This window comes from Pseudonaja textilis, chromosome 5, assembly GCF_049901715.1.
Source record: "Pseudonaja textilis isolate UNSWEBS1 chromosome 5, rPseTex1.2, whole genome shotgun sequence".
In the NCBI taxonomy this organism is placed as follows: domain Eukaryota; kingdom Metazoa; phylum Chordata; class Lepidosauria; order Squamata; family Elapidae; genus Pseudonaja; species Pseudonaja textilis.
In genome coordinates, this window is record NC_141994.1 from 31,570,857 (window position 1) to 31,584,410 (window position 13,554).

General features: G+C 33.9%; 1 protein-coding gene across 1 annotated transcript in view; it reads left to right on the forward strand.

Annotated features, from left to right (window-relative positions):
* Positions 1–275: 275 nt before the first annotated feature.
* CAND1 (cullin associated and neddylation dissociated 1) overlaps positions 276–13,554 on the forward strand; it is a 28,310-nt gene continuing 15,031 nt past the window's right edge. The window contains exons 1-6 of the mRNA XM_026699942.2: positions 276–700; positions 5,350–5,493; positions 8,090–8,244; positions 9,810–9,933; positions 10,073–10,329; positions 10,421–10,526. Of these exons, the coding sequence (XP_026555727.1) occupies positions 633–700; positions 5,350–5,493; positions 8,090–8,244; positions 9,810–9,933; positions 10,073–10,329; positions 10,421–10,526 (854 nt within the window). The 5' untranslated portion in view covers positions 276–632. The remainder of the gene's footprint in view (positions 701–5,349; positions 5,494–8,089; positions 8,245–9,809; positions 9,934–10,072; positions 10,330–10,420; positions 10,527–13,554) is intronic.

The following is a 13,554-nucleotide window of genomic DNA, read 5'->3' on the forward strand; positions in this document are numbered from 1 at the left end:
ATAGTTCATAATTTAAATCGTATTGCCTTATTTTCATGACACAAAAAAGCTCCTCCCCCCTGCCAAGTTTCCAGAACTTAGTCCGCGTCCACCGAAGACACCGAAAGCCTGACGCCGAATACGCCTCCTCCCCTCTTGCTTTCTAACCAACCCGCTCGCGCCGTTCTGCGTCGCGTACGTCGCCAACGTCATGCGAAACGGACCGCCTACGCTATTCACGGCAAGCCAATCGGAGGCTCGGAAGAGCGACGTTAGCGAGGCCCTCTTTGAACCCTGACCTTAGGTCTTCGCGCGAGGCAACAGACGGTGGGACTTTACGTCCGCCTCCATTCGCCTGAGCGAGATCGTTCGCGATTGTCCTTCGCCTTTTCCCGCGCGAGTAGCAGCCGCTGGCGATGATACTGATCTCCCCATAGGCGCGCGCGCGCTAATCCTCCCGTCATCGTGTCCTACCCCCGCCTCGGGGAAAGCCTCGGGGAAAGCACGGCTCGTCGCCACCAAGCAGGCGCCGCCAGTCTCTCTTGCCAGACAGAGCCCTCGCTCCCCCCGCCCGTTTCACCTTCTCTTTCCCCCGCACACAGCATTAGGCGACGTGGAGCCGGCCAAACGCTTCCCTCACCGGGACCATCATCATGGCGAGTGCCTCATACCACATCTCCAACCTGCTGGAGAAAATGACATCGAGTGATAAGGACTTCAGGTAAGAGGCCGAGACTGGCCTACCTACTTCTGAGTGGTGGATAGCTTTCCGCCTCCTTAGGCTGAAGGAGATTCTCCCCATGTCTGCGCTGGGATGCTTTAGAGCGGGCAGGCCCGAGCTGCTTCGTGCCCCACCCAACCTGTCTTTTGCCTGATTTGAGGCTCGTCAAAGCAGGAGAACTTGCGTCCCTGATCCTGGCCTTGTTGTGCCTCGCTTATGGCTGCGATTTAGAGCCCGGCCTTGAGGCGGCTCTTTTCCCCTAGAAGTTGTCTGGAAGTTTGTTAACCGCATTCCCTCTTTTTGTTACGCTCTCTATGACTCTTGTACGCCCCGTAATTTGTCCTAGGAGCCCGTTCTCTACCAGCAGGACGCTTACTTGTGTTAGGATTGTAACCATTCCTGTTCTTAGTTTTTTTGCAGTCCTACTTAAAATGCCTTTTTAAACCAGAAGCAGTTGTGATGAATGTTGCATCTTTCTGAAATTTTATTCTTTTTGAAATTTGTTTCTAAAGTATAAATATAACTTTCCTCGAATACTCAATAGAAGCCTATATCTTAAGATATTATAATAAAAACTGAATTTTCGTTTAGAAATATTCATTGGCTTAGCCACTGATGTCACTGGTGTTAAATATTACAGTATCTTACTGCTTTTTCTTTTGATATGAAAGGCAAAGTGATTTAAGCGTATATCTTGTCCATGCCTGCTGCAATAACTGATTGTACATTAATATTTTTAATACTGCAGTAAAACAAAAGTTTTGCAAACTGCTGAAAATCTTGCTGTTACAAATTTTGCTGTTATAATTTAATAAATTAATTGAAACTTTCTCTGAATAAAAGTATGAGATTGGATTGGTGTATCTGATGCATAGTTTAAAGCAAGTTCATTTTCCTGTTGTCATTCATTTTAATATTTTTCAGAATATAGTCCCAGTTTGTATTATAGATTACTGCTTATACTGTCAATCCTCTTTTGCATGAATGAAATAAATGGTTCTCTTTATTTGCATCAACATTTAAGTCATATAAGGACATAGAGAATTATAACTATGTGTAAAGGACGTTAAATTCATCAACAATATGTCACAATATAGCAGCATGGAGGGACAATGATTGATCGTTTGTTGGTCTATTGTTAAACATAAAAGAAAAGGCTTAAGTATTGGTATTTTCTTAAGTTTGCTATTGGCAGATTGATTCCATTAAATTATAAAATACACATAGTCCTCTACTTAAGACCACAATTGAGCCCCAAAATTTTGTTGTTAAGTGAGACAACTGTTAAGTGAATTTTGTCACATTTTACAACATTTATTGCCACAATTGTTAAGTGAATCACTGCCATTTTTAAGGAAGTATGGGATTTTAAGTGAATCTGGCTTCCCCATTGACTTTCCTTGTCAGAAGATTTCTAAAGGTGATCAGATGACCCTGGGACACTGCAACTGTCATAAATATGAGTCAGTTGTCAAGTGTCTCAATCCTGATCACATCCACAAGGATGCTACGATGATCATAAGTGTGAAAAATGGTCATGTCACTATTTTCAGTGTTATAACTGAACAATTACTAAAGAAGCTGTTGTAAATCAAGGACTATCTGCATTTATTCTAACATTTTATGTTTTCACTTGTTATATATACAACTTACACGCATACACACTCACACATACCTTGTAAAGTACTTCATGTTTCCTGAAGTTCAGTATGGAATTAAATACATACTGTAATTCCTTATCAGGCGTGAACTCTCATTTTCCATTTCAATTTAACTATGGTGTAGCTCTACTGCATCAGCTTCAGTATTAGTCATGATGCATTTGTGTTTTCACCACTGTCAATACCAAAGTCAAACTAGAGTCAGATTTATAATTTTTAATGAAACAGTCAGGTGTAGGTCCTAATATTAGTAAATTTAAAGCATAATTATACAAAGTGATGCCACTTTGTCATTAATTAAAAGAAAGTTGGATATTTGTAAAAGAAGCATGGAAGTAGTCATCTAATGTTTACAAGTCCTTTCCACTCATGCAGTGCTCAAGACGGGTAATAGCAATAATAATACACATAAAATATTACACAATGAAACAGTAAATACAAAATTAAATAATGCATGAATGTGACATGTTTCTCACATACGCAGCAGACTTTTCCAGGCCACTTCAGTCCTCTCTTTTTTTTCAAATGCACTATGCTTCTATATACTGTGCATATAAGAAGATTAAAACCCCGTGTATCATTTTCATTGTTGAATGAGGCAAACATTTAAGGTAATGACTAGCATTTTTTTTCAGATATTACTACATATTCATGGTCAGATGCTGTGGGCTCTTTAAACCTTTGTTTTTCCTATATGATATTGTTACAGTTTCCTCATTCTGGCTTCTTTCTACTAATAGTGGAGAAGATGTTTATCTTTTTAAAAAAACACTTCAAAGACATCCCAATTTCACCTTTTAATAGAACATTGGACATCTTTTTGCATTGTGATATCTACTACTGCTATGTATGCCCTTATTTCTTTTTGTTATAATTTCAGTATGTATGGAAAACAGCAAATTGGAAAATGCTGTCCTAAATATTTCCTTGAAATATGTATATAAGGCAACTTATTTTAAGCCTTTATTCAACAAAATAGATATTTATAATAGTTGCAAGTCACATTGTAGGAAAAAAATTTTTAATAGCTTTTAGTTTCATTAAGTCGAAGGTAACAGTAGCAAACATTATTTTAATGATAATATTAGAGGTAGTATTTAATATCTTACTAGTAATTTAACAAGGTGTTAAGATTAAATATGAAATGGAACACACACACACACACCCTTGTTGAGGAGTAGACTTCATTAATGTCTTCTAAAATTTAAGTTCACTTAGAATCCACAGTTTGTCATATGGCTAGATCAACCTTCATTTAGACAAAAAGACTGAATCAACTCAAGTTTCTCACTTAGACTTTTATAAAAGAGTCATGCAGAGAAAGGAAAGTAATATCACCTATTAAAATTTTGTTTTTTGAAGATACTTTATCAATTCAGCTTATGTGAAGTTCTTGGTATCGTAAACAGTTCTGTTTTTCTAGTCATTTTGTTTAATATTTTTATGCAATTTTCATATTTCTAACTAATTATAGCTGGAACATGCAACTTAATATTTAATTTACAAATTATATGTGATTTTATATTGCATGGGAATATATATCTGCATTATTTATGTTCTCAAGTTTACTTAATCTATTTCAGATTTTAAAATTTTATGATTCTTCTCTGGCTGAAATTAGTTTGTTGGTTGAAATGAAGATTTAGAGAAACTTGGCTTAAGTTCAATGAAGACAGTTTGAGAATATATGTTTAGCTTTAAACAAAAACAGACTGAGAATATGCTAGCATGCTTCAAGTATCTAGGGAAATTCCATGTAGAAAAAGGTTATTGTTTTCTATCGAAATCAGTTCTATCATCTCAGTATACAAGACATGAAATATTGGTTAAATTACAGAAAGGCAAATTTCAGTTGAATTTTAGGGTGAAAAAGAGCTTTCTAATGGTAACCGTAATTTTCAGACCATCTTCTCCAGAATTCAGCCCAATTGGGGACATTATAGATTCCTTCCCTCAGGAGACGGGGATTGAAAGGCTGAATTCCAATCTTTTTAATGGCAGCTTCATCCTTCTGAGTCAAGTTCTCCTGAAATCTTGGTGTCATCCTAAATTATGACATAAGGTCATTTCTAAAAAACTTTTTGAACAGTATGTACATTTATGAGCTCAGTGTTTTATTCAGCTTACAATTGTGAACACTGTGTTTAACTTGGTATTACTTATTTTAGTGACTGGTTTTATATGGTGTAATACATTGATTATTCCTATGAATTATCTAAAATTTAGTGCGTAAGTAATATATAATGATGGTGAAATAAATGGAATATGTATAGGAATCTAAGAACGAAACAGATTAACGAAGGAGTTGATAGACTTCCTTTAAAATAGCTAGATGTGTTAAAATAGATGCCAGGTACATATCTGACTTAGTGCTTTAGTTTAGACTAGTGTTTTTCAAACTTGGCAACTTTAAGGTATTTGGATCTTAACTCCCAGAATTCCCTAGCCAGCATCTTAAAGTTCCGTATGTAGTTTGAAAAACACTGATTTAAACTGATGCCTCAAAACAAAGACATGGACTCTGTTTGATCTATTCCAATTCTCTGGTTTTGTGATTATTATTATTTTGCTAGTAACATGATGAATTAGTCAATTTTTCAGATATAATTAATCTTTCAGTTTACTATTTACCTGGATAGCTAAATAGCTAACGTCTTTTTTCTTTCTTTCTATTGCTGATATTTACTTAATGGATTTAGGCTGAAAGGTGGTTGAAAAGCTCAACAAAAATAGATTTTTGATGTTATCTTTGCCTTCTTTTTCTCTTCATTTTTATGACAATTGGTGGTCTTGTGCAGATGAGAGAAGATTAGTTTGATCTAACACGCTTTCCCCCCATTTTTTCATTCTATTATGAAGTCTTTTCTCCAGAATTGTATATTACTTTATTTCCCATAAAGACTAACATATTTGAAGCTATTGAGATTATTAATTATTAGATTGATGTAAAAGTGATGGCTGATTAAAATGACTTTTTTTTAAAAAAAGGTTTATGGCAACAAATGACTTGATGACTGAACTACAAAAGGATTCTATCAAGTTAGATGATGATAGTGAAAGGAAGGTTGTGAAAATGATTTTGAAGTTGCTGGAAGATAAAAACGGTGAAGTGCAAAATTTAGCAGTCAAATGGTACGTATTTTCTGATCAGGCATTCCAGTTGTCTTGATTTATACTGAGAAAATATGAGTTGGTTTGTCTGTTCTATCATTATTCTATGAGCAAGTCAGGAAAGCCCAGTGATCTTACAATCTCCAACGTTACATGGTAAGAGATAACAAGATATTCTTTTTTTTTCTCTGAAGCAGTTTTGATATAATATGTATGAATCTATGTTGATTATTTTGAACAGTTTTTTGAATCCAATTTCACTGGAAATGTATGTATATAATTACATCCACATACATCCTGTCATTGATAGTTTTATAAACTTCAGTCAAATCTTACATACTACAAAGGGAAACAAAGATGTTCATTTCATTCCTTCTCATCTCTTTGAAGGCCAACATCCGATTATAGTTGTTACTAACGGAGAATTAAATGTAATTCCTTTTAATATATTATATAATATAGAACCAAATAATACTTGCATATGGTCTACAAAAAGACGTAAAATTCTATTTGTTGACATGAGAAGATGCAGTCATTTTGAAATTAGCTAACAGAGAGTATAGTAATTGACTATTGCATAAAAGAAAAACAATTATTTTATTATTTGAATCCAGAAGTAGTGATACAATAAAACCAAGTATAATGATTTTTATAGCAAAAATTCCCATTGGCTTATTTACAACCGTGGATTGGCCTTTGTATTCTGAGAATATATCACCTATAAATCAGATGTCTACATATTTTTACATATGAAATTTTTGTCATTGGTAAACATAATATAGATTTTTTTAAAAAGTTTAACTTCTATAAAAATGTTCAAACCTTACATTTATTTATACTGAAGAAAAAATAGATATTTTCCTTATTCTAAGAATTATGATTTCTTAGAAGTAATGATAGTTGATTATGCATAAATAAAAATGGGAACAAAACTTATCTTTGAGTAAAAATGGTTTTTTTAAATAAAGATTCAAATTGAATTAATCATTAATCATGAATAACATAAACTTTCATTGAGTGATTTTACTACAAATTCATTGTTAAATAATTTTAATATTTCCCAAGATAATCAATTTACCACGGTTCTGTTTTTCCATGGTTGTATTTATACTTGAAATATGATGATAAGTATTCATGGAACAGCCTGTTTCTTCAGTAGTCTCTGTTATAGAAAGTGACAGTTGTTAATGTAATAATTTGAAAATAGCAAAATGAATGGCTTTGCTAATAAGTTCTCTTTTATGATTTATTTTTTGTTAGATTTTATTTTACAAAATAATTTAATTGCTTGAGTGTATTGGTTAATTTCAGTTTCTTGGCTTTATACAAAATCTTGGCAAAGTTACTAAAATAAGTATTTCTTTCAAAAATGATACATTTCTTAGCTGCATTCAAAAAATTGTAAATGCTTGTTTGCTTGATTTATGCTAACTAATGTTAAAAATATATGCATGTTTGATTTTAAAAGCTATTAGAGAATGCTATTCTTCAGATTAAAGATAAAAATATGGTTTCTTTTCATATGATGGTAGATTGACAATTGCATTCAGGAAGTGACTGTAGGATGTGCCTTCTTAACTAAAACTTGCATCCTGTCAACTATGAACTTATCCTAAAAAATGGCAGCAGGTACAATGTTAATGCCTGTGTACCTGCCAAAGCACATTTTCTGTTTTAGATTTAGGTAATTACACATAGCTACTTAATTTGTTTATCTGTCTCAGATACAGTCTATAGCCCCCAAATATTTGATATAAAAATTTCCAATAGATTGTAATTCTAAAGTAGAGTAGTCTCCTTCAAGTCACATTCAATTATTGGTAACATTATAGACATTTCCATGGGTTTGGGGTTGTTGTTGTTTTGTAAAAATATGAAACTGGTCATTGCTTTCTTCAGTATATTTTAGGACCATGTTACTTAGTGATGGAGTTTCTGGTCCAAATGCCATAATTAACCAATGACTACCAGTACTATTTTCTTAATAAAACTTATTTTGTGAAACCCACAAAATTACATGATGTATACTTTGGTATTCACTAAAGAAATGTAACAAATATATTTTTAGCAATGCTCCCTTTTTTTCTTGAAATGATTACCTTTGATCAATCAGTAACTAAATAATAACTTTAATATCTATATACAATAGAAGCAAATGGAAATATGCAAAGAGAAGCAAATCTAATACATTCTTTGATTTGAAACTGGTTGATTTAAATGAAGGGAAACAAACCTTTGTGTTGATGTGTATCTTAAGTTTTATTTATAAATATAAATGAATAAATGTGGATCTTTGGTTATTCGGGTTTTCTCCCGCGTAAGATTGGAAGTATCTAGGCAACATTTCGATGAAGTCTCATTCATCATCTTCAGGCTTGTGTTTTCGGCTCTGTGCTCCTCAACATTCACTCTGAGAAGCACAGAGCCAAAGACACAAGCCTGAAGATGATGAATGAGACTTCATCGAAACGTTGCCTAGATACTTCCAATCTTATGCGGGAGAAAACCCGAATAACCAAAGATCCACATACTAATACCCGCGAGAACCTCAGAAAACAAATGAATAAATATTTCAACATTTTCAATTACAATTTAAATTGTTTTGATTTCATTGCAGTCTTGGACCCCTGGTGAGTAAAGTGAAAGAATACCAAGTAGAGACAATTGTTGATACTCTCTGTACCAACATGCTTTCTGACAAAGAGCAGCTACGTGATATTTCAAGCATTGGTCTAAAAACGGTTATTGGAGAACTTCCTCCTGCATCTAGCGGTAAATCTTTCTTATTTCCTTCTCTTGATCATTCATTATTATCTTGCTTGATTTTAGTCAGTCAATGTGAATACAAATGAAGTTCTAACAAATAATTATTTTATTTTTAAATATTTGATTTGTAATTGGTTCTCTTTGCTGTTTAAGTATCTTTATATTACTGTTTTAATTTCCAGCTTGAATTTTATGTGTTTCAAGAGGAAACAGGAAGAGTTAAAAAAATAAGCCGATAGATATTTTAGTCCCTGATTAATATTATCCATATGATATTGTGTGACATGGTTGTGTTGTGCAGCATGGCCCAGGATTTATGCTGCAAATTTATGCTCCATTATAACTCAGCTCATTTTTAATAACACACACTGCCTGAACTGTGTGACATTTGTGAGCATATAAGGTGACATGAAATTTCACCCAGAGCAGTCTATTACAGTAGTGCATCTAAATTGCCTTTACCAAAAACTTTTCATTTCTCTCAGTATCCCCATATGAGCCATTATGAGATAGATACTTTGTAATTAAAGATTTTATAATCCTCATCTGCTCTTACGCTTCTGCTTACTTAGTCTCATTATCCTAGCTATCAGCTTGACCAACAATTAAAACAATGTTTGTCCTTGATGTTAAATCACACAAATTTTCATCCAAATTTCGATATGACACTACACTTATCCTGTTGTATAAATGGTAAAATTCTAATTTGAATGTATCTGCTTTGCACCATATACTTGATATGTGAATTATCTCTCTTACGGGAAAATATTTTCTTGATCATTTAAATAAAAAAACACTTTCAAAGGAGTAAATTATCCTTCTTGTTCTAGTATTAATAGTACTTTTAGAAAATGAAATTAATAGAAATGGGCAAATTAACATCAATTTCAAATGGAAAGTATCCATAATTCATAGTGACTACTCTAATTTTATTTAACAATTTTCCAGTTCGGATCCTGAGAATATCTGTCAATTAATAGTGAATATTAAATATTGCAAAAGTATTACTGCTTCTGTGCCACTAGTCTTCAAATGATATAACAAACATCAGTGAGAATAACTTGGCTCACTTATGCAGTCCCATATATTTGCAATTTATAATTGATTTGTAAAACTTAGTTTGTATGATGTCATAATTCTCTTATTTTTGACATTAGGTATTGTGCTATTTTTATGTATTCAAAAGAACAAATAATCTGGTAAAGGAGCGGGGAACAGGAGGGAAGAAAAAGCTTTTTGTCTGGTCCAGCTTGTAAAATAATTTGTACATGGTGCAACTTACTTTTACCAGCGTGGTGTTCTAATATTCTTTTCTAGATCGTTCTCGAAAAGATCTGAGTTATAACTGGAAGCTTAAGTAAGAAGTTGTGTATAAATTCACATGCATGTGGTCTGCTGTTTTGTGTGCTATGCACTTATGCTTATACCATTCTAGGAAATAAAAACAGATTTGTTATATAATTTATTCAATTACATGTATTACAAAATGAGTAGCATTTTATTTTGGAAATATTACAGATCTTTACCAATAATTACTAGTTTAATATTGATGACATTGTATTGATTTTCAGGCTCTGCATTGGCAGCTAATGTTTGTAAAAAAATTACTGGGCGACTTACTAGTGCTATTGCAAAACAAGAGGATGTGTCTGTTCAGTTAGAGGCTTTGGACATCATGGCTGACATGTTGAGCAGGTAAACATACACATTAAAGATGCTCTTAGGCGGTATTTCTGCAAACTGCCCTGTTCATGTTTGCCTATTTCAAAAATGTCTTGACAATATAATTTGTTATATTGGCTCTTTTCCCTGTTTTTTTTTTAAATGTTTTAAGGCAAGGAGGACTGCTTGTGAACTTCCATCCTTCTATTCTGACGTGTCTGCTTCCTCAGCTAACTAGTCCAAGGCTTGCTGTGAGAAAAAGAACCATCATTGCTCTTGGTCATCTTGTTATGAGCTGTGGTAACATAGTGTTTGTGGACCTCATTGAACATCTCTTGACTGAGCTATCAAAAAATGATTCCATGTCAACAACAAGAACCTATATACAATGTATTGCTGCCATCAGTAGGCAAGCAGGTCATAGGATAGGTAAATAAATTTATATAATACTACAGTCTTTCTCATTTTCATGTGATGTGTTAAACATTTCATAATTATATTTTTACTTTTCTGCCATCAGGTGAATATCTTGAGAAAATTATCCCTTTAGTAGTAAAATTTTGTAACATAGATGATGATGAACTTCGAGAATACTGCATTCAAGCATTTGAATCTTTTGTTAGGAGGTAAGGTGTTCATTGCTTTATTTAATTTCTCCTAGCTACCTGTATAGTATGAAAAAAATTGTAGAGTCACAGAAAAAAGTTATTTTCTTGTGAAATCATGAAGTCCTTCCAGTGTTTGTCATTGAACTAATTTTTATTCCTTGTTCTTTTGCTAATTCTGAATTATTTTGGTAAGGTAAAGAATATAACTATTTCAAAGTGCTGTCTTCTTAATATGCAAAATTAATTAATAGAGTATGCTTATCTGGTGCTTGAGATGTGCTGTGACTTGAAATTTACTTCTTAATGGTACTTCTTAAAAGTACCAGTTGGAAAATCTAATATAAAACATTTATATTTAATATAAAATATTACATTTATATATTAAGATGTTATCTGACATATATTTAGAATTCTGTAAAGTATTCAACTTACAACCACAATTGAGCCCAAAATTTATGTTGCTAAGGAGACTCTGGTTAAGTGAGTTTTGCCCCATTTTACAACATTTCTTGCCATAGTTATTAAGTGAATTGCAGTTGTTAAATTAGTAGGATAGTTGTTAAGTGAATTTGGCTTCCCCATTGGGTTTACTTGTCAGAAGGTTGCAAAAAGTGATAACATGATCCCAGGACACTGCAATTGTCATAAATATAAACCAGTTGCCAAGTATCCAAATTTTCATCACATGACCATGGGGATGCTACAACGGTTGTAAGAATGAAAAATAGTCATAAGCCACTTTTTTTCTGTTCTATTGTAACTTCAGATGGTCACTAAATAAATTGTAAGTCGAGGATTACCTGTATAAAATATATACAATAGAATATCATATAGAATATATAAAATAGTAAATTTCTTTATATTAGATTTTCCAATTGGTTCTTTTGAAAAGTGTTAATCAAACCTGAGAAATGTTTCTACTATTTATACTCTTATCTATAAAAGAAGTGAGCGTTTTTGTTGTTTTGGTCTTACGAGGTGGGAAGAAGTCTTGTCAATAATAGCTGAAAAATTCATCTTCATCTACAGTTAGGTCTTTGATTCTTTGGAGGCACTATAGTGGGAAGTTGATGGAATATTTACTTCTCTCTGTGAGTTGTCCAAGCTTTTTTGTCAGTTCTTTAACGAAGTTGTAAGTAGTAACGATACAATTGAATGGAGAGGTATGTCTGGCTTGTGTGTTTTGGGGTGTCCGTAGAGCATGGGAGGACAGGTCCCCTGCTATTTCATCGACCACTGTTCTTTAGTGATTTGACCTTTCTTGGTAAGGGCATTGAAAGTTCTCTTGATTTGGTTGTCTAGTTTGATCCAGTTGTATAGAAGATGAAATCATGGTCTCATTTGATGTCACATAGTCTACATATCCATAGACCCAGAACTAGAAAAGGAATCCATGACAGCACTACTACATAGCACACCAGGCCTAACCAAATACCCCTGGATTGAAATACAGAGAATCATGGACTTTATAACCTTTACTAACCTATAACCATATACTTCCAGTTTAACAGACAAATATACCAACAAATCAAAGGAACACTCATAGGATTATGGCTTTCAAGTCTTATAGCAGATACTGTAATGCAACACCTTGAATCTATAGCACTCCCACGCTAACAATCTAAAATATAGATCCGGTACATAGATGGCACCTTTATCATAATAAAAAGGACCAACTAGAGAAAACACATGAAACTATCAACAGCATCTTCCAAGGAATAAAATTCACAAGAGAAGAAGAAAATCACAACGATACCTTTCCTGAATATCCTCATCAATAAAGGTAGTGATGGCAAATTAGAAACAGAAGTCTACCATAAAACTACCCACACCAACCAAATGTTCCACTACCAAAGTAAAAATCCAACCTCCCCCAAGAGAAGCTGTGTAAGAATACTATTTAGATGAGCACAAACACACTACAGCAACTCTGAACATTGGAAAAAATCAGATAATCTATACAACATCTTCCAACAAAATGGATACCTAGGTGACTTTATAAAAAACTGCCTGACTACTCAGTCTACTATAGTACAACCAACACAAACTTAAAAAGAATAATGCTGCCATACCAACATCTCAGAAACCACCAACTGACTATTACAACTACAGTACATGGCATCACTGTAGCACACAAACCAACTAAAGGCCTCCAAAAGATCTTAGGTAAACCCAAAAACTCAGCCCCCCCCTCCAAAAAAAAACACCCCCAAACAGGAGTAATCTACAATATACACTAAGGATTGTAAAAGCCACTATGTAGGACAAACAGGTATAACACTAGCAGAGCACATCCCTGAATACGAAGTAGCAGTCAGGAGACATGATGAAAACTCTGCAATTTCACAACATATGGACAGATTCAACCATAGTATCAACTGGGAAACTGACCATCCTAAACCAAGCCAAGTCCAAAAACACTAGAGAACTCCTGGAAACCTGGCACTCAGACAAGTCAGCCATCAGCAGGCACATAGAAACAAACAATTTCTACATGATGCTCAAAAGAGACAATCAAAAAGCCAAAAAGGAAACATGACAAGCACCTTCCCACCAGCAATCAACACTCCATGAGCAGAGATTAATACCTTGATTAATACTAGACCAACAATCAAGAAGCAAGCAATATAATCAAGGATTGCCAATGCAGACAAAACAAGCTAATAATAAACAATAGCCAATCAAGAAACCACCAAGGTCACCTCGCCCACACTGACAAGGCAAGCCACTTGTATATAAAAGTAAGAGCAAACCCACTCCCTTCTAGCATTGATGATGTTACCTAGTTTAGCAATGAAATGTCGGCAAGAACTAGAAGAGCACCAAGGATCCCACAATCTAATCCGGAGCTACATTGGAGTCTCTGATCTGCATCCAGAAAGCTCTTATGGTTTTCTTATGCATAAATTCTGTCATTGTATATCTTTCTAAACATTGAAGAGAGTTAAGTTCCATATAGATTAATTTGATACTTTTTCACTTTCTGTTAGAAAGTCTCCCCCCCCCCCTTTTTTTTTTGGTCCATACCAAGCTTAAAACTAAAGCT